General features: G+C 57.1%; 7 protein-coding genes across 7 annotated transcripts; 6 read left to right on the top strand and 1 right to left on the bottom strand.

The window, feature by feature from the left end:
• Positions 1 to 558: 558 nt before the first annotated feature.
• Positions 559 to 3,669, top strand: MKK02DRAFT_27133 (uncharacterized protein; the record flags this gene model as incomplete). Its single annotated transcript, XM_053087310.1, has 8 exons — positions 559 to 669; positions 915 to 976; positions 1,024 to 1,312; positions 1,372 to 1,596; positions 1,645 to 2,009; positions 2,056 to 2,343; positions 2,390 to 3,084; positions 3,128 to 3,669. Coding segments are annotated over 8 exons (2,577 nt in total), but the record flags the coding sequence as incomplete, so codon positions are not given.
• Positions 3,670 to 6,370: 2,701 nt separating this feature from the next.
• Positions 6,371 to 8,440, top strand: MKK02DRAFT_44846 (putative RNA helicase; the record flags this gene model as incomplete). Its single annotated transcript, XM_053093111.1, has 2 exons — positions 6,371 to 7,580; positions 7,632 to 8,440. 2 exons carry the CDS (start codon positions 6,371 to 6,373, stop codon positions 8,438 to 8,440), a joined length of 2,019 nt encoding a protein of 672 aa, XP_052945919.1.
• A 344-nt stretch (positions 8,441 to 8,784) lies between these two features.
• Positions 8,785 to 11,265, top strand: MKK02DRAFT_44845 (uncharacterized protein; the record flags this gene model as incomplete). Its single annotated transcript, XM_053093110.1, has 13 exons — positions 8,785 to 8,833; positions 9,157 to 9,259; positions 9,315 to 9,344; positions 9,391 to 9,477; positions 9,523 to 9,638; positions 9,683 to 9,872; positions 9,919 to 10,117; positions 10,166 to 10,277; positions 10,331 to 10,407; positions 10,465 to 10,614; positions 10,669 to 10,842; positions 10,890 to 11,104; positions 11,157 to 11,265. 13 exons carry the CDS (start codon positions 8,785 to 8,787, stop codon positions 11,263 to 11,265), a joined length of 1,611 nt encoding a protein of 536 aa, XP_052945918.1.
• Positions 11,266 to 11,981: 716 nt separating this feature from the next.
• Positions 11,982 to 12,806, top strand: MKK02DRAFT_33405 (uncharacterized protein; the record flags this gene model as incomplete). Its single annotated transcript, XM_053088711.1, has 3 exons — positions 11,982 to 12,010; positions 12,086 to 12,254; positions 12,324 to 12,806. The coding sequence occupies 3 exons, from the start codon at positions 11,982 to 11,984 to the stop codon at positions 12,804 to 12,806; spliced, it is 681 nt and encodes a 226-aa protein (XP_052945917.1).
• A 581-nt stretch (positions 12,807 to 13,387) lies between these two features.
• Positions 13,388 to 14,729, top strand: MKK02DRAFT_37027 (putative taurine dioxygenase; the record flags this gene model as incomplete). Its single annotated transcript, XM_053089543.1, has 6 exons — positions 13,388 to 13,509; positions 13,534 to 13,674; positions 13,728 to 13,977; positions 14,025 to 14,429; positions 14,477 to 14,549; positions 14,599 to 14,729. 6 exons carry the CDS (start codon positions 13,388 to 13,390, stop codon positions 14,727 to 14,729), a joined length of 1,122 nt encoding a protein of 373 aa, XP_052945916.1.
• Positions 14,730 to 15,121: 392 nt separating this feature from the next.
• Positions 15,122 to 16,334, top strand: MKK02DRAFT_44842 (uncharacterized protein; the record flags this gene model as incomplete). Its single annotated transcript, XM_053093109.1, has 2 exons — positions 15,122 to 15,171; positions 15,248 to 16,334. 2 exons carry the CDS (start codon positions 15,122 to 15,124, stop codon positions 16,332 to 16,334), a joined length of 1,137 nt encoding a protein of 378 aa, XP_052945915.1.
• An 83-nt stretch (positions 16,335 to 16,417) lies between these two features.
• On the bottom strand, positions 16,418 to 18,305 carry MKK02DRAFT_44841 (P-loop containing nucleoside triphosphate hydrolase protein; the record flags this gene model as incomplete). The annotated part of the gene is made up of 12 exons (XM_053093108.1): positions 16,418 to 16,436; positions 16,490 to 16,564; positions 16,625 to 16,923; positions 16,973 to 17,143; positions 17,200 to 17,270; positions 17,319 to 17,373; positions 17,423 to 17,548; positions 17,610 to 17,690; positions 17,744 to 17,811; positions 17,876 to 17,995; positions 18,099 to 18,141; positions 18,204 to 18,305. 12 exons carry the CDS (start codon positions 18,303 to 18,305, stop codon positions 16,418 to 16,420), a joined length of 1,230 nt encoding a protein of 409 aa, XP_052945914.1.
• Positions 18,306 to 18,431: the final 126 nt, after the last annotated feature.

Below are 18,431 nucleotides of genomic sequence, written 5' to 3'. Positions count from 1 at the left end.
ATCACGGAGAGCTTGAGAGACCGGCCGGCTCATCTCGCTGCAGAGGTGACGGAAGGCGAAAGGGATCGGCCGGCCCATCTGGACGCATCTGCGCCAGTCTTCCAACCGCAGAATGCGGCGGATCTACTTGCGCAAATCACCCGGCCGAGCGATATTGCACCTCCTGCGCAAGCTGTCCCGAAAAAGTCTCGTACGGCGCCATCGAGTCGGGCCCCTTCGGGCGAGGGTCGGCCTCGATCGGACGCTGGACCAGCTCGTAAGGCGCCTCATGCAACTCGGGAGCGGAAACCAAAACCAGCCCCTGCACCAGCTGCGGAGACGCAGCCGCCCGTCGAGGCAGCGACACCGGCGGCGGTCGAGGTGGCGCCCGAAGTCGCAGCCGAGGAAGTCCCGGTTGTAGTCGTCTCGGACAAGAAGGCGCCCCCTACGCCCAAGTCCAACAGGCGGGCGGCGTTCGAGCAGCAGACAAAGTTGACAACGGCGGGAGATAGCGCGGATGCGATAGAAGCCGTCAGGCAGGAAGCGGCGGTGGAGAAGACGCAGACAAAGGCCCCTGTCCGGTCGAGGAAGGAGGAGAAGGATGATCTGATATCCCGCTTGACGCGGGGTTTGGGGAAGCGTCCATATGTCGAGTGCCCTATTGTACGTATTCTCTTCATTCGTCACCAGGTTTCAGCTGAACTTTCTAGTGCTTCAACTCTATCACTCCCTCTCAACCCATTTTCTGCTGTCTCCCGCCTACAGCCCCCGCTCCCGTTAATATCGACGACGACGCGCCGGCGGCCAACTACTACCAGGCATGCTACACTCCATTCCACCTCAGCTGTATCCGAGATTGGGCAGACAGGAGTCTCGCGGAGGAATCGGAGAAGATCAGGACGAATCAGCTGGTGGAGAACGACGGGAAGGTCAAGAGGCCGGAGTGGAGATGCCCTGGATGTCAGAAACGGCGTGTTGACCGAGTTGGACTATACAAGTGAGTTTTTGGCTAACTTTGCGGAGATGTTCAGTCTGACGAAGCAGGTGTTTCTGCGGCAGAGTCACTGGTCCTCAGACGAATCTCACCCAGCCTCACTCCTGTGCCGAGCCATGCTCTCGGAAGCGCCCGCTCTGCTCGCATCCATGTTCACTACCCTGTCATCCCGGTCCATGCCCGCCATGCCAGGTCGCTCTCATCGTCCCTTGTCCAAGCCATCACTCGAGCTTGACGGTCAAATGTGCGGCGGCAACCGGTGGCGCAAGCATGACGCCCGTGTGTGATGAGGTTTGCAATCGCGAGAGGGGATGTGGGGATCGGAGCCATACTTGCCAAGTACGTGACTCTTGCTTCCGAGGTGTAGCTCAGGTCGGTGAGCGTCGCTGACATGCCAGCTGCTCTGTCACTTCGGCCCATGCGCGCCGTGTAAGGAGACCGAGCACGTCCGATGCTACTGCGGCGCGGAAAGCCGGGATGAGATTTGTGGCTGGAGGAAGGACGACGAGATGCAGTGCGCTCGAGCGCCAGAGAGCGGAGTGGAGGAGCACTGGCAGGGCAGATGGGCGTGTGGCAGACTGTGCGGGGAGGCTTTCGACTGCGGCATCCATACTTGCGAAGAAGTGAGTCCTCTCTTCCTTGAACAGGGAACACCTGACTGACCACAGCAGACTTGCCATCCTCACCCGCTATTCCCACTACCATGTCCTACATCGCCCGCTCAAACCCTCACCTGCCCTTGCGGCCAGACACCCCTCGACTCGCTATGCCAGCCAAACGGCCCAGAGCCGGCTCGGACGAAATGTACCGATCCTATCCCGACATGCGCCCTGCCATGTCCCGAAAGTCGGCCCTGCGGGCATCAGTGTCCGCGTACCTGCCACCACGGCGAATGTCCGCCGTGTCATGAGCAGGTGGTCCGGCCCTGCCGATGCGGAGAGAGCGTATTTACTGTGCGATGTGAAGAGTTTGGCGAGAGAGTCAGGCGGGGTGAAGGGGAGATGAGGTGTGAGCGAGTCTGCAAGGCGCTCCGGAAGTGAGTCTGATCACTCTCGACGGATGGGGATAGAGCTGACTTCCAGCTGCGGCCGGCACGAATGCTCTCGCGTATGCTGTCCACTCTCCTACAAGGCGAAATCATCCCGCCTAAAGAAGAAGCCCGGTGCGACCGATCTGCACGACCTGATGGTCGCTCCCGGCGAGGAGGATCTGCACACTTGCTCGCTCACGTGCGGCAAGTGGCTGAGCTGTGGGTTGCACACCTGTCAGCGGAAGGATCACAGGGGCGCTTGCGGGCGCTGCCTACAAGCGAGTTACGACGAATTGATCTGTCATTGTGGGGAATCTATTGTTTATCCTCCGGTCGCCTGGTAAGTCGCTGTCACTTCGTTGAGGGGCATATTGCTGATCGATCAGCGGGACCACTATTTCTTGTACATTCCCCTGCGCTCGTCCGCCACCCACCTGCGGCCACCCAAAGACCATACACAGCTGTCATGAAGCGCCCGACTGCCCTGCCTGCCCGTACCTCACCACTCGCCCCTGCGCATGCGGCAAGGATCCGGCGGTCAAGCATGTCCGATGCTCTCAATCCATCGTCTCATGCGGTCAGACCTGCGGCAATCTCCTCTCCTGCGGTTTCCATCGGTGCGACAAGACATGTCACAAGCAGAGTGACGGCGAGTGCGGTGACTGCACTCAGGTCTGCGGGAAGCCAAAGCGGGTCTGCAGGCACCCGTGCATGTCGCCATGTCACGCTCCCGCCAAGTGCCCCGAGTCCGACCCGTGCGGCGCCATCGTCGATCAGAAATGCGCCTGCGGAAACCTCAGTAATCGGACAACGTGCGGCGCCAGCTCGGCCAAGGCGGAGAGTAGGGAGCTCGTACAGCTCAAGTGCAACTCGGAGTGCTTGGTCAAACAGCGGAATGCGAGGTTGGCGGAGGCGTTGGGTATTAAAGGAGCAGAAGGCAGGGCAGGAGGAGGGGAGAACGTCGAGTGGAGCGCAGAGCTCAAGACGTTCGCCCAGGGGAATTGGGCGTTTGTCAAGGTGGTAGAGACTGCTTTGGCGGATTTCATGAAGGGTGGGAAGCCGAGTCACATTCTGCCACAAAGTAAGCCGATTCTAAGCTGTATGAGGACCGAGCTGATCCCTAGTGCCCGCTTCCAAGCGTACCTTCGTCCTCTCCCTTGCTCAGATCTACCGTCTCTCCACAGACCTCCTGGATGCCGAGCCAAATCGGAGCATCATGATCCGCCGAAAGATCGATACTCGAATCCCCAATCCTCTCCTCAGCTCCGTAGTCGCCCAGCCAGCTACTGGGGAGAAGAAGTCAGGCGGACTGGCCAACCTTCGCGCTACTCCGACGGCAAGCGGTTCGTCCAGCGGAACAACATCGTGGGGCAAGATCGCCGCGCCCACGCCGTCACCGTGGGGCAGCTCTGCCGCTTCGGGCTCGTCTACACCTCTCGGCCTGTCTGCCGCAGGCGTAGCCTCTCGGGCGGTGTCTCCCGCTATCAGATCGTCGAGGCCGTCTACCCCGGGCGAGTCTCACTCGGCAACGACGATGACGGTCCCGGTCAACCAGACTTCGCATCTCGGTCCCGGACTGGGACTGGCGCGGATGAACAGTGCTCGTCAGGGCGTGGTCGGGGAGGTGGGCAAGGTAGAGGAAGACGATTGGGATGTGGACGCTTAGGGTGGTGGCGTTACAAACAGGGATTGAGGCGGACAAGCGGGGTATCCAGTAAGTCGTGAAAAAGTACATGGGGTGTGATCGAGGAGAGGTGATCAAGAGAGGGAATGTGCGGTGTGCAGTCAGGCCTGAGGAGTATGTACATAGTAGCTTAGTATTTCCGGCTTCTTCACAACAGATCTACTAGATAGGCTTAAGAGTATGCAGAACCTCAGGCTATCACCTGGGTCACAGGTGAGGGATGTCTGATCCTGACCGAGCAGCGCTCAACATTCTTGGTCATCATCTCCGCCGATTCTCCTTTCGCCTTTGTCAGCTGCAGCGCCTGACAGCTTTGACAAGACTTGGGTCAGAGGGACGGTAGGTGAAGACAATTGAGACAGGTTGCATGATATCAAGTACGAATGGCATATCCCTCGATAGAGCGCGATTTGGAACAGCTCTACAGGAAGAGACCTAGACAAAGTCAGCATGCTGCTCCATCTTCCTGATTCATATTGGCGCAAACAGGATAAGGTGAGGTATATATCAGATGTCCGTTGAGAGCAGCGGCCCATCCCCATTACTCTGCAAGCAGAGGAAGATTGGAGGACAGACCCTGGGTCAAGAGGTGCCAATGGTGCAATATCGCAACTCTTCATTCGAGCGGAAGTGAGGTGGGGAGGGGAGAAGCGGGAACTCACTGCTTCCTATACGGAAGGCTTCGGTAGATCATAGATGGGAGAAGGACAACAGTTGAAATTTCGCAGGTGAATCGCAAACTAGAGACGGGTGTGGGTTGATACCGCCAGCGAAAAATCCACGTCAGCCTCCGCATACCTTAGCTTTGTGGCGGCTGGGTGGCGGGATGTGGCAGTGTGAGTACTACGCTGCTCTGCATGGCTCGCTGTAGGGTTCGGGACATGAGCAGCGAGTAACCAAGTCTGCGGACCTTAAACTCCCTGCAATCGCCTGTATGACACCTCATCATAAGCTCATACCGCCGGAAACTCATACCGCCGGAAGTGCAAGGATAGAGCTAGATTGTGGCTGAACTTCGACCAGGACAATGCGCTTCCCAGCTGGGGTTACTGCAGGATAGAGGTCCCATGGAGGTGCAGCTCCCATCCAGCGGCACCCCCCTAGGGACTCATGAGTGATTGACCTTTGGATGTACTTCACGACTCACAACATACAGCACGAAACAAGCACGCCGTTCAGACTAGCACCAAGCATTCCGGGTTCGGGTACGTACCCGATACCGCCTATTAGAACCGAGAGCAGTATCCGTATCCTACCTATATCCCATTCCTAGAGGGGTCCCATACCCGTACCCGCGCCCGGATTTTGGCAAATACCCGGTATATACCGGGTAAAACCCCAGTACCCACCACTCAAGGTGACTTCTTGATGCGCACCTTTCATACGCTACTGTCGCTTAAACCGGTCCGTGTATCGCCCTGCTAAGCTAGCGGAGCGGTATCAGCACTAGTCTGCGCGTGCCAAGTACAAAATGGCGGCACTTTTGCGCCACTTGCCACCGGGTGGCAAATTTGGTCTCCTCATTCCTCATCTCGTAAGCCCCGGCTCTGTGATGTCTATGAGGCCGAGTCGGCCCACTTCGACCTTGTGTCGCTTGTACTGTGCTATAGATGATTGACATAAGCCTGCTCATCCCAGCTATGAAGCCGCCGGCCTGGCTAGACCACAGCACAAGAGCCTCGGATACGCCGGGTATACCCGGTAGATACCCACCCATACCCAGTGGCCTCTAGATGAGACCCGCATCCGGACCTACCCCGAACTCGCCTCAGATCTCGTACCCTTATCCGCACCCCTGACCGGGTACGGGTATCTTTCGGGTATTTTCGGCAGTATCCGCACCCGTGCTTGGTGCTAGTTCAGACTACGTGGCTTGAGGTCATGTCGTCCAGCAGTCACTGTCGTCATTGACAGCTGCGCCGCATGACGCCGACGGTGTCACGACAAGTCAGTCGCATAGAGTACTGCATTGGGATCCACAGCTCGTGATACAGGCGCCTTCTAGAGAATGTCTCAGATTACGTGCAAACCCCCCTGTGGATGGGTGGCAATATGCCACATATCAGAACTCCGGAAACAGCGCAAGTCGCATACGAGGATGGTATCGCTTGGGCGGACCAAACATAGCTTTCACCGGGCTCCGCTGCCCTCGACGTCGACAAATCAATTACAAATATACGATGCATAGGATCCATTGCCAGTCGGCTTCCCTGTTGCTATGGCAAGGAAGTCGAAATACCATTACAACCCCCTCCAACACAAAATTGACCATCACTACTCCTCAATAGCCAACAAAGCCCCTCTTCGCGTGGTGGCCGGGATCTTCCGAGCCCTCAGTCAATAATTGCACCCTCGGGCACTCTGTGCCGGGCCCGGTTCCTTCGGGGACTGCGAGCTAGAATCTGGATGTTGACTGGGAGTAGAGTGACCCACTGGGATTGCTAAAGGCGGTGATGAGCCTTGGCCCCCAATGTCTTTTTGCCTTCCATGCCATATTTGGCAGTATGTATCAGGGGCAACGGGATCACCGAATGCACAGCTGTTAGAGACCTGCCACACTGTCGACACGTCATACAATCTGAAACGTTATCAACATTCCTGCGAGGATTTGCTCAGCTACTGCTGCAGCCTTACAGCTTACAGTACGATCGATCTATATCACTCGCAAGCCACAGCGACATCAATGAGCATGCTCCTAGCACGTCGAGCTCCTGCCGGTGTGGTCCTCTCGGTGGTCCCCGAGCTCCGTCAGGTCATTCTGCGAGCTCTCCATTCGGGAAGGCCGTCGTGCGCACCGATGCCTCAATCGTACTCGGGCAGACCAGACCGCTCTGCGCCTCCCCATACGGGCCGTGAGCTCTATCCCGGTCCGGGAGAGCAGCGGGAATGGTCTGGAGCGCCCATTCGTAGCGGCGGACGCACCAGTACGGGACGAGCGGGCGCTCCGCCTGCCATGGGATTCGGTCTCAAATCCCCCGTCGCATCATCCAGCCCCGGGCGGACGGCGCCTACATCCTCCAGACGTCTTGCAGAACTGCCGGAAAGGAAGAGCTTGCCTACCAAGGTAGCGCATGCTGCCTTTCCAAGCACTGCGCCAGCGGGGAAGGGAAGAGACCGGCTCGACTTCCTCAAAGCCCTCCCTCGCCCAAATGCTAGTCTCACACATTCGGAGGTCACGGCGGCCAAACCCCATCCATTTATCGACTATCCGCTCAACGAATCACTCATCGGCGGTCTATCGGGTCTTCTGACTTCTGGGGATGGCGGAGCACTTCACACCACCCCTATCCAGTCCATCTCCCTCGCCCGGCTCCTCGAGACCCCCTCGGATGCCCTCCTTGCCGCTGAGACCGGCTCGGGCAAGACTCTGGCGTACATGCTGCCACTCCTCCATCATCTCAAACTCACCGATACCCGCTCTCAGTCGCGTGCAGACGATTCGGTCCTCCCACCGGTCCTGTCGGAACTCTTTGGCGAAGCCTCGACCCCTCAAGCGAGGTCGGACCAGCTCCTCCCGCGCTCACTGGTCATCTCGCCCACGCACGAGCTTACCCGTCAATCTACCGGCGTAGCCAAGGCGCTGTGCCATGACGTCAAGCTCAGCGTGGTTGGGATGAGCAGTACCAAAGAGGCTGCACCGGGCGGAGGGCGGAAAGGAGTGGTAGATGTCTTGATTGGGACCAGCGGCGGGATGCGCAGGATGCTGAGTATCAAGAATAATGGAGACGATAGTCAAATGCGGGACTCGAGGAGGGAGCGGAAGACGCAGCGGGATGAGGAGGACGAGGGTGAGGAGCATGTTGAGGATAGGCGGAATCGAGGAAGCAAGGGGGCAAGGGTCGGACTGGGGCAGGTCGAATGGGTGGTCATTGACGAAGCGGATGTCCTGCTGGGTATGTCTTACCAGGTGTTTGTGGAGTCGGAGGGCCCGGACTGACTTTCAGGCCCGTCATTCATCGACGAGACAACTCAAATACTGTCACTCCTGCCCGCACAAACCCGCATCATCCTCTGCACGGCAACTCTGCCTCCTTCACTCCTCACAGCCATATCCACTCATCCTCTCCTCCGCACCAGAGACATCTCCCAATTGCTCGCTCCTGGCCTTCACCGACTGCCACCGGGCCTCAAGACCCACTTTGTCGGCAGCACGGGCGGACATCTTGCCGCTACGGTTGTCAAGGAGGTCAAGGACGCGTTCGCCGATGACGCGCTGGAGGACCGCACACACGCAAGGAAGGCGGATACTGCGGGCGCTCCGGGTATCAGGATGGCGAAGTCACGAGCCGTCGTCTTCTGCAACACCGACATGCGGGCGCGGGAGGTGGCCAGGAAGTTCAGGGAGAAGGAGGAGAGCATTGGGGTACTGGAATGGACGTCCGGCGGGGAAGGGCGGACAAGAGGGAGCCAGGGGGACCTCGCGCCATTCCTCCAGCAGCAACGTACCAAGGCGGGCCAAATCGAGCCTCCTTCGTCGGCCCCAACCCCTCGCGTCTTGGTCACCACGTCACTCCTCTCCCGAGGTCTCGATTTCAACTCGGACGTCCGAACGGTCGTCCTGGTCGACGCTCCTCGGGACACGCTGGACTTTGTTCACCGAGCAGGAAGGACGGGTAGGGCAGGGAGAGGCGGAAGGGTCATCATCTTTGGGATGGGGGATAGTGCCGGAGGCTCGCGAGGTGCTCAGGGGAGAGGTGGGGTGGGTAAGGGTGTGGCGGGGGTCATCAGGGCAGGTGCGAGGAGGAGGGACTAGCATATGCGCTGGATACGATTTAGTCTACGCTCTTCTTCCTACCAACTACATTCTATCCTGACACTTCTTGAATCAACCAGGACACAAGTCAAGGCTTCACCACCACGCTACCCCTCGCCGGCGGCAAGATGCGATCATTTCAGACACGTGGCTTTTTTTAAGGTTTCCGATGCTCCCGAGCACGTGTTACGTCATGGGGTTCACTCGGCTGCACTTTGGCCCAACCATCTCAGTGTAACTCGTATCATTCAAGTCAATAGCTAGTAGCTATAGCAGCTCTACATATACACACTCAGCGGATCTGTCAATATCACAGCTTTGGAGCAGCAGCTATCGAAGCCAGCATGTCGAAGATTGAGAAGGTCTCGGGGGTGCCTACGGACGACGATGTTGGTGAGTCTCTCAGTCCACGTTTGAAAAGGCCAAGAGGTGGCGGACGGGCTCAAAGGTGGATGGACAGCGAGTCGGCTCGGCCGGAGTCGTAGATGGATGGAGGTGTAGGGTCAGGGGAAGCTTGCGATGCCTCTGTGTTGCGCAACGGGCCCTGTGGAAGCTGTCATGAGCTGCGGTCCGGCCGTCGAGGAGCAGTGGGCACGTTCTTGCTCGCATGCTTCAGCCACTCGCAGTGTCCCTCGCATAGCTCTCCGATTGTGCTCAACTGGAGCGCGCGTCCGGCTCCGACAGATACCTGAGCGCGTAAGCTGACGCCTCGCTAGTCGCTACATCGTTCACCAACGAAGACGGTACACCCGCCGTCATCTCTGAAGCCGGAGGCGGAGACGAGAGCAAGATCAAGGTCTTGATGGGTCTGCTAAGAAAGTAAGTAGTGCTTCTCGCCTTCGCGCTACCTGAATGTTGAAGCTCACACTCATAGGCTTGTGGGCGTCAAGGACGTGGCCAACATGTAAAACTTCCCTCGATACCCAGCGGAGCAGATCTGACATTGCCAGGCGTCTGTCTCTACCGGCTTCTTTGCTTGAGCCTATACCCAACCTCGAGTACTGGCAATACGCCGACCGAGCCGACATCTTTGCTGCGTAAGTCCACTTCCGGTGTGACAGGATTTCCAGCTGAAGCGGCAGTATCGGTGATTCGCATGATGAGCTGGAGCGAATGCTAGCTGTCCTACGCTTCAGCTTCTCGAAAGAGCTCAAATTCGTCCGAGCCAGACTAGGGAAGCCGTACAACTCCGCACTCGGTACGTGCTCCCTGCCAAAGCTCAGTTCAGAGCTCATAGTATAGGGGAACACTTCCGCTGTTCATGGCGACTACCCCCACTTCTTATTGACAAGCAGACTACGCTGCCAGTAGTCAGGACGCACATTCACGTTCCACTACCCGGCGAGCCGGCGTATGGTGGACAGGGAGGAAGCGGGTGGACGACGCCGGTATTGCGCCCGGAGCAAGGGGGCTTACCGCCAAGCGAGACTAGGTGAGCGCTCTCTGCCGCGAGTCCGCTGTACGAGCTTATATCTCAGCTCGCTACTGTCTACCTCGTCTAAGAACTCGAAGCGTCAGCCATCTTCGGTTCCACCTTCATTGCGGAAATCAGGAAGCAAGGAGCACGTCTTCGATATGTCGGCTTTGAACCGAGCCATCCCGGGTCCAGGCGACGAGATAGAGTCCGATCCCGATGCGGGTGTCAAGGACAGCGAGAAAGTTTCGGTCGTCTTCTTGGTGAGCTTGAAAATACCAGCATAAGGACTAGCTCGCTGATAGCATCAGTGCGAGCAGATCTCTCACCATCCTCCCGTCTCGGCGGCGTACTATGGTTGCCCGGAGAGGGGTATCGAGGCCGTCGGAATGGATCAAATCGTGGCTAAGGTGTCAGGGATGTGTGAGTACCCGACTCAAGGAAAGAGGATGCAGTGAAGAGCTAATCAGGTTCAGCGGTCAAAGTCGGTCCAGGACCCATGAATCAGGGGATCTTCGTCAAGATCAAGCGAGAGGGGCCTGGTCAAGGCGAGGTGAGCTATCACCCTCCTTCTCTTCTACGCAGGAGACAGAAGAGCTTACGCAGCTAGGAATACCGCATAACACACCCGCAAGCTTGCGTGAACGGTATTCTCAAGGGATCATACTACGGCACCATCAGCGATCAGATCAGCGTCACCTGCGCTGGCGGGAGTAGCGGGAAGACTAAGCTTAGGGCATTGCTGGATTACAAAGATGAGGTGAGCTCCTATACTCCGCCTAGTGTCAAGGTAGACCTGAGCTGACTGTACTAGTCCTGGATCGGCAAACCCCGTTTCCTTCTCGATGGTGTTATCTATCGCTACGATGTCGACGACGAGGAGCAGCTTTCGTGGACCCGAGCCAAGCAGGTGCCCAAGGACAGGGTTGTCGCCGAGATCGAGGGGCAGTGGATGAAGACTGTCAAGTACAGATTAAAAGGAGAGAAGGTGGGCTCAGGCAATCTCGAAGGAGTTCGATCGCTGACAAATCGCAGGAATGGAAAGTCCTCCTCGATCTCGATCTCCTTGCTCTCATACCTAAATCAGTCCGTCCGATGGAGGAGCAAGAAGAGCAGGAATCCCGCAAGCTCTGGGACCCGGTCACTCAGCAGCTCCTCGGAAAGAACTGGAGTCAAGCAACGAATGAGAAACTGGTCATTGAACAACGACAGCGGGATCTTTCGGCTAAGCGGAAAGCTGCTAAAGACGAGTGAGTCCCATAGTTCGTGTACCCGACCACCAAAGTGGAGCTGATGATCCAGGTTCAAGCCACGCTTTTTCAACCCGGACTTTGAGACTGGCCGACCTACACTATCGGAGGAGGGTCTCAAAGCGGTCAAGGATGAGCTGGCGCGGACTCGGCCTCAATAAGATCTATCTGCCATAACGAATGACGAAGTAGAGTTGAGGGGGTAGACGGAGCTGTAGCGTAACGCTGGATATTGGTGTTGTTGGGCGATTTTGTTGGGCGCGGATAGCTAAGGGGGTTGGCCGGTCGGGCATAATATGTATAACACTTACACTGGTAGTTCTAGTGACGCTCATTTAGATTGATGCTGGCCGCATCACGCTTACTGACAGGACTGACGTATCACTGCATTGGCCTGGCCAGCATCTCACTATCAATTGCGAGAGTTTCTCCAGGAGCGTTGTTTACAGGGACAACGAGCCACTCGCCTTGTTGACCGAGACTCGGCATCCTCGGCAGAAGCCAAAAGTCCTTATCTCCATCGTCCAGGCTGTCCTTTCATCCTTCGAGCGCGGAGCTACGCCGCAGCATGTCCAGCAATACACGCTTGGTTCTTATCTACCCGGATCCTTTCTGGTGTGCGGGCAGCAAGGCTAGAACGCCTATGCCTTCTGCCTTCTCAATACGTGTTGTGTTGCTCCTTTCTCTTGCTTATCAGAGAAAACAGCTGTCCCGTGTAAAAAGCTCCGCTCCGCCTCGCGATAAGCTTCTCCAGGACGGACCGCGAGGCAAGGCGGACGAGTTATATATTGCGGGAGTTTGCCACTACACTCACCCCTCAACAAACTACACTCCATCCAGCGACAATACACTACAGCTCATCTGATCCGCAGTCGCCATGTCATTCGGCACAACCACTGCGAGCCCGTGAGTCTGCTTGCAACTTATCGTCCGTGTTGGATATGATCCCCCTCTTTACATATGTAGCCGCTAACCTGATAGCACCGCTCACCAACAGCTTCTCGCCGAGATTGAGGAATTGAGCAAGCATTCTTCCTTCTGCAACCGATTGTTCCTCCCAGACCCATTGAGCCATCCTGTGCACGTCTACTCAGACGAGGTTCTCGGCCTCAACTCGGGCAAGCCCTGGATCGAGGACTTGGACAAGTGGGTGAGTGAGATACCCAGATACCACATGCTCCAAGTACAAGCTGCATAACGCGACGACTGACGAACTCAGACCGATCGAGTCGTGGAAGCACTGGTCTACCAGTCAGACACCACCGAGTGGCTCCGCGATGACCACAAGACCCTCTTGACTGCCGGAAATGCACTGGACCAGATCGCCATACTCTACCTGCTGAGCAAATTCCGCGACACCACTACCGGTACTTCCCAATGGAACTCGCTCGCCAGCAGCAGGGCACGGGGAGATCTTCGCAAGAGATTGATGGACGGGTACGCCTCCATCGTCGAGGCTACTACTGCCATCGCTTCTGAGGCCGAGACGATCCGAGGGAGCCCTTCGGGGTGGACCGAGGGCAAAGCCAGGTGCCCGAACGTGGCGGATCTCATGAAGGCCGATCCTCCTTCCGCTCACGCTCAGAGATTGAGAGAGTCGGTCAAAGCCTTGGGGACGGACCTGAATGACTCGGTACGTGTCTTGCTCGAGCAGGGTCTGAGGGAGAAGTTCTGTGTTCGCAAGTTGCCGGTAGACTATTGAAGGCGTGGAGGTTCCACTTTCGTTCCTGTGGAGGTTAGAGATTGATAGGTTTCGCATTGGATGTTCTCAAGCCGAGTGGTGGTCATGTGCATACATCAGGATGCAGCGGTAGTGCAGACAGCAGAGAGCAGGCGTTACCGCCACACCGCCACACTCACTCGATAGCTAAGGTACGGTATTTGCCACCCGGGCGAAGCCGATGAGCCAAACTCAAAATCCCAGCACGTCAGATTCGCTCACCATGGCGCAACCGTACCTCATCTTGGGATTTCCATCTCCGCATCATCATGCTGGCTCCGGGGCAGCAGCACCCGGGGCGCACTGGACATCGCCGCAGCAGCAGCTTGTTTAGACTCCCGCTGATTCAGCGTGGTCCGCGCTTGTTGTGCAATGGTGTGATCAATCTTAATCTGATGGCTAATCAAGCTCGTCATCTGCGCTCATTCCACCTCGCATGCTTGCTGACCGCCTGTATATAAAGCTCACCCAGAATATGGAAGACCCCTCATTCATTCCAGATCCTCCATTCCAGATCCACACTCGCACTTCGGAATACCTAGTAGCAACACAATCTAATCAACATGGCTCCTATCGCTATCTCCTCCCCCAACGTCACTTATGACGCTATTGACCACATCAAGGCTGCGCTCAAGCAGACCAGCCTGAATGGTTCAAGCGACCGCTCGAGCAAGTCGGCATCCTCGTCCACCCCGGCGCCGGCATTCAGCTTTGATCGATACTCCAACTTCCAGTCCACACCTGCTATCGGCATAGAGTTCAGGGCGTACTCGCCAGACGGCAAGCCGGTGCTCAGTATCCGGGACGTGCTTGGCAACGACGAGAGACTCAAGGCTCTTGGCCGGCTAGTGTGAGTGTCCATCTCAATCAATCCTGATGCAGGGTTAGCAACTGACCAGGCAGGTCTGAGCGCGGAGTCGTCTTTTTCCGCGATGCGGTCCTGTCCGCCGAGGAGCAGAAGGAGCTCATCGAAGCTCTCGGCCGCGCTGGCGGTCGACCGGAGTCGAGCGGTCTGCACGTCCACCCTCTCACCCTCGGCGGCTCGGAGCTCGGCGACGAGATCAGCGTGATCAGCAACCGCTTCACGTTTGACAAGAAGTTTGGTCGGGATGATCGTCACATCACACAGCGGGCGGTCGGCAGTACCTTATGGGTGAGGTGACCAGGTTCCAAACCAGTGTATATCAGCTGACCTTGAAGCACTCGGACGTGACCTTCGAAAACATCCCCTCCGACTACGCCTGCCTCCAAATCCGCAAGTTCCCCGAATCCGGCGGAGGCGATACCCTCTGGGCGTCCGCTTACGAAGCCTACGACCGTCTCTCCCCCGGCATGCAGCAGCTGCTCGAGGGGCTGACTGCCACCCACACCGGCGAGAAGTTTGTCGAGATGGCGCGGCAGCGTGGAGAGCCTTTGCGCGAGAACAGGGGGTCGCCCGAGAATGTGGGGCAGGAGCTGGTCGCGTGCCATCCGGTGGTGAGGACGAACCCGGTCACGGGGTGGAAGGGGCTGTTTGTGAATGGGGAGTTCACGAAGCGGATTAATGAGGTGACGCAGGGAGAGAGCGATGCGCTGTTGGGATTCCTCTTTGACCATATCACAGCCGTGAGTTAAACCATTCTGACACAGGCGTGCCGTAGCTGATGAGGTAGAACCACGATCTTCAGGTCCGGTTCAGGTGGGAACCCAACAGTCTCGCCATCTGGGACAACAGATCTACCTTCCGTGAGTGCCTACCTGAAACCCAAAGGTTGAGCTGTGGCTGACTAAGCAGACGCTGCCACACACGATATCGACGCCGAGATCCGGGAAGGCACACGCTCAGTCAGCCTCGGCGAGCGACCATTCTTTGATCCAGCTTCGAAGTCTAGGCGGGCGGCACTGGCGGAGGCTAAGAAGCAATAGGAGGGCAGACGGAGCGGCGTGTAAAGGGCAAGTGATGAGATGTAGGGGGATGAGGATAAGTGGGACTACGATCCCGTTGTAGCTAGAAGTCAATTGATCAATGTGTAGCCAGGAAGTGAAATGCGAGGACCGACGTACTGAGATCAGATATGGTCAATCACTTTGTGCTACGGGCTGAGCAGGCAGACAGGGACGGTCTTAGCAGGTCGGACCGCAAACGCCACTACCCGCGCGGAGGGACGCGACTTTTGCCACCCAAGAACTTTCTGGAGATCCAGCAAATTCAAGCTGTCTCAATCGCCTTTCAACATCAAGCTCCTTCTTCCATTATCTACTGCCCAGTCCGTCGCCTCGTACAGGACAAAGTGCTGCCCCTGGTGTAGCTGTGCAGGATGAGCCGTGCTGGAGACTACTCGGTCGCGAAACCGTCGCGTATAAAGCTGTAGGTCCAGCTCCTTCGCCATCATCTTGCCCGAGTCCTCCGCTTCAGACATCAGTGCCTATACTGACTGCTGCAGCAAACCTACCCCTGACGAGATCGCTACCACCCTTTACCGGGCCGAGCAAGCACGTCAGGCACGCTTCGCTGAGCGGATCTCATCAGCGAACAGTGCCGGGCCCTCGTCCTCCCCTCCCCAACCTCCCCACTCCACGTCTGGACGGCGTCCTGGCATCCCTGAGCCCAATCTCGGCCGCAGATGGAAGACCGACAGCTCTTCTGCGCACTTTGACGCGCTGGCGGATGACGTTCGCATCCCCGCTCGGTTCTACGATAGCGCCAAGCACCGGGGACGGTATACAACTGCCTATACTACCGCCATTGACTCGGCGGAGGACTTCCTCTTCGGTCCCTCCTCTGTCCCGGAACGGGCGCGGACGCAGAGAGCGGAGGATGTGGTGCAGCTGTATGGAGGGCCTGTGCCCGCCATGGGCAACCGGACCGTCAACGAGTATCTGGGATGGATCCGGCACGGAATGGATCAGCTTCGGAAGCGGGAAGAAGACCGGGTGAGGCAGGACCGGGCGCGGCAGAAGGAATGGGAGGAGCAGGAGGCGGAGCGAATGAGGGAGAAGCAGCGCGCCAAGGATGAAAAGGCGCAACGGGCGCACGAGTCGAAAGAGCGCAAAAGGCGGGCGGCGGAGGCGGAAGAGTATGAGCGCGCGAGCAAGCGGCGCAGGGAAGAACCGGGGGTCAACGTCAAGGTGGAGGGAGGTGATAACAAGGGAGAGAGAGAGCGGTACCTCTCGCGCTGGAAAGCGTTCAATGGGGCCGGAGAGGGCGGAGCGGATATTGTCGAGGTGGAACTGGCATTCGCGGATATCCCGTGGCCTGTCTATGGCTCTCGACGGGTCGGCTCGGCGGAGTCGCTATCAGAGGAGAGGATAGAAGCGTTTCTCCTCGATCTGGCGACGGAGTCATGCCCGACGGCGGAGAGCATGCGGTCTGCCAAGAGGAAGGTGCAGATGGAGGCGATCAGACAACTGCATCCGGACAGATTCCATGGGCGTGTACTGCCCAGAGTGAAGGAGAGCGACAAGGCGAAGGTGAAGGAGGGCGTGGAACATTGCATTAGAATAGTCAACGGACTTTTGACCGGCAGATAGCATTGGTAGACCGGACTGCATCATAGACCTGGTTTGTAGCTGTGTATATTGTTGTGCCCATCCGCTTACAACCACGTCTACGTCTAGACCGCCTGGTAGTCCCTGGATGTGTCAGCTTCGGGTGCACCTATTCACACGAGGAATTTCCAGCTTACATCTTGGTCTCGTGCTTCTTGGCGTCGTTCATCTTTCGTACAGCTTTCATCAGATCGTCCTGGATGATAGCATCACTATCGCCTCAGCTCCAGCTCACCCGTACTATCCCGCCGGTCCAGCTAGCTAAAACTCACCGATCGTCCCGAATCGCAAACATCCCCGCCTCAGTACACACATTCCTCAGATCCGCTCCATTAAACCCGTCCGAAAGCTTAACCACCGCCTCATAGTCGATATCCCCCGACTTGTTGATCCCCTTGGCGTGGATCTTGAGAATCTCCAATCGCCCTTGCTCGTTCGGCAGCGGGATCTCGATTTTACGGTCCAGACGACCGGGACGGAGAAGAGCAGGATCGAGCGTATCGGGCCGGTTGGTAGCCATGATGAGCTTGGTGCGGCCCAGAGAGTCGAAACCATCCATCTGGTTGAGAAGCTATAGAGTCAGCTTGGTGCCTCAAAGCGAGCTCGCCGCAACAGCTCACCTCCATGAGTGTCCGCTGAATCTCTCGGTCCGCACTTGTTCCTTCACTGAACCGCCTCCCTCCGATCGCATCGATTTCGTCCATGAAAATGATACAGGGTTCGTGCTCCTTGGCATAGGCGAACATTTCTCGGACCATACGTGCGGATTCTCCGATATACTTGTCGACAATCTGATAGTCAGCTTCGAGAGCGCTTGCATTCTCAGAGAAGATGTAGGCAGACATACAGCTGAGGAAACGACTTTGAGGAAGTTGGTGTTGAGGGTAGCGGCGACAGCACGAGCAAGAAGTGTTTTGCCTGAAACAGTCAGATCTAGTTCACTTCTACGTCCCAAGGGTATCTCACCTGTTCCTGGAGGACCATACAACAACACACCCTTCGGCGGCGTGATGCCCACTCGCTGCCTTGTCAGCTCACATTTCGTCCTCGGACTAAACAAACCAGCTCACCTCGAACAGCTCGGGGTTCATCAATGGCAGCTCAATGATCTCTCTCAGCTCGCGGACTTGGTCATTCAGACCACCGATACCGGCGAAGGTGGCTGATCCCGGATCTTCAAGCGACATCTTGTATACCTGCTTCGTCAGCGCGGCTACTACAGCCCACTAGCTGGGATGACAGTGATTAGGAACATACCGAAGGGTCAACTTCCCGTGGAAGGATACGCATGATAGTAAGAGTCGTCATGTCGAGCGATACACGAACACCAGACTTGAGCTGAGATGTAAGCTTCTCGAGCTCTCAGGGCAGCACAGCCATATCCAGCTCACCTTAGAAGTCGGTAGTGTTGGCCGGTACGAAACGACGTATCGCGGACCTGACGAGGCTTTTACAATGACTACCTGTCAGCTACAAACCTCGAGCGCCGGACTTCACCGGCGTAAGAGAGCACTTCAGCTTACATCGTTCATCATCCAGCTGTTTCAGGATCTCCCCGATGATCTGTCCAACAGATTGCAAGGCCTTCATATCTTCCTCGGTCTGGTCGAAGTCCGATTGCAAATTCCGGATATTCAGGCGCACTGGAAGATCAGCAAAGGCCCAGGATGAGATTCTCGCCTATGACTCCTGTAATTCATGCCTCATGAGGCGAGGGGGTCTTCCAGAGAGATGAAGCACACTTACCAGTCTTGAGCGATTGGCCGACATCGTTGTGTTGCTTGATTTTCTAGCTCAATCAGCTTACCGTTCGGCTTGCCAGCACGGGAGACCGGGACGTTGGCAGCTCACCGCTCTGTACTCCTTGAGTGCCGCGTACTTTGCAGGGTCCATGCCTGAAGGCGCGACGACCTGCTGCGATGTGGACGCCTGGGCAGGCTGAGAAGTCGCCATGATGGGTGGATCGATGGAACTAATTGGTTTTTTGCGAGGCTACTTGTTTCGCTGATTGCAGTACGGTTCGTCGGCGTTGAAGCTCTAGCTGAGGATGCGGGTGGGTGCCAGTGTAGCTGCAAGGAA

This window comes from Dioszegia hungarica, assembly GCF_025882075.1.
Source record: "Dioszegia hungarica strain PDD-24b-2 chromosome Unknown MKK02contig_8, whole genome shotgun sequence".
Taxonomy (NCBI): domain Eukaryota; kingdom Fungi; phylum Basidiomycota; class Tremellomycetes; order Tremellales; family Bulleribasidiaceae; genus Dioszegia; species Dioszegia hungarica.
This window is presented reverse-complemented; position numbering and strand designations above follow the sequence as displayed.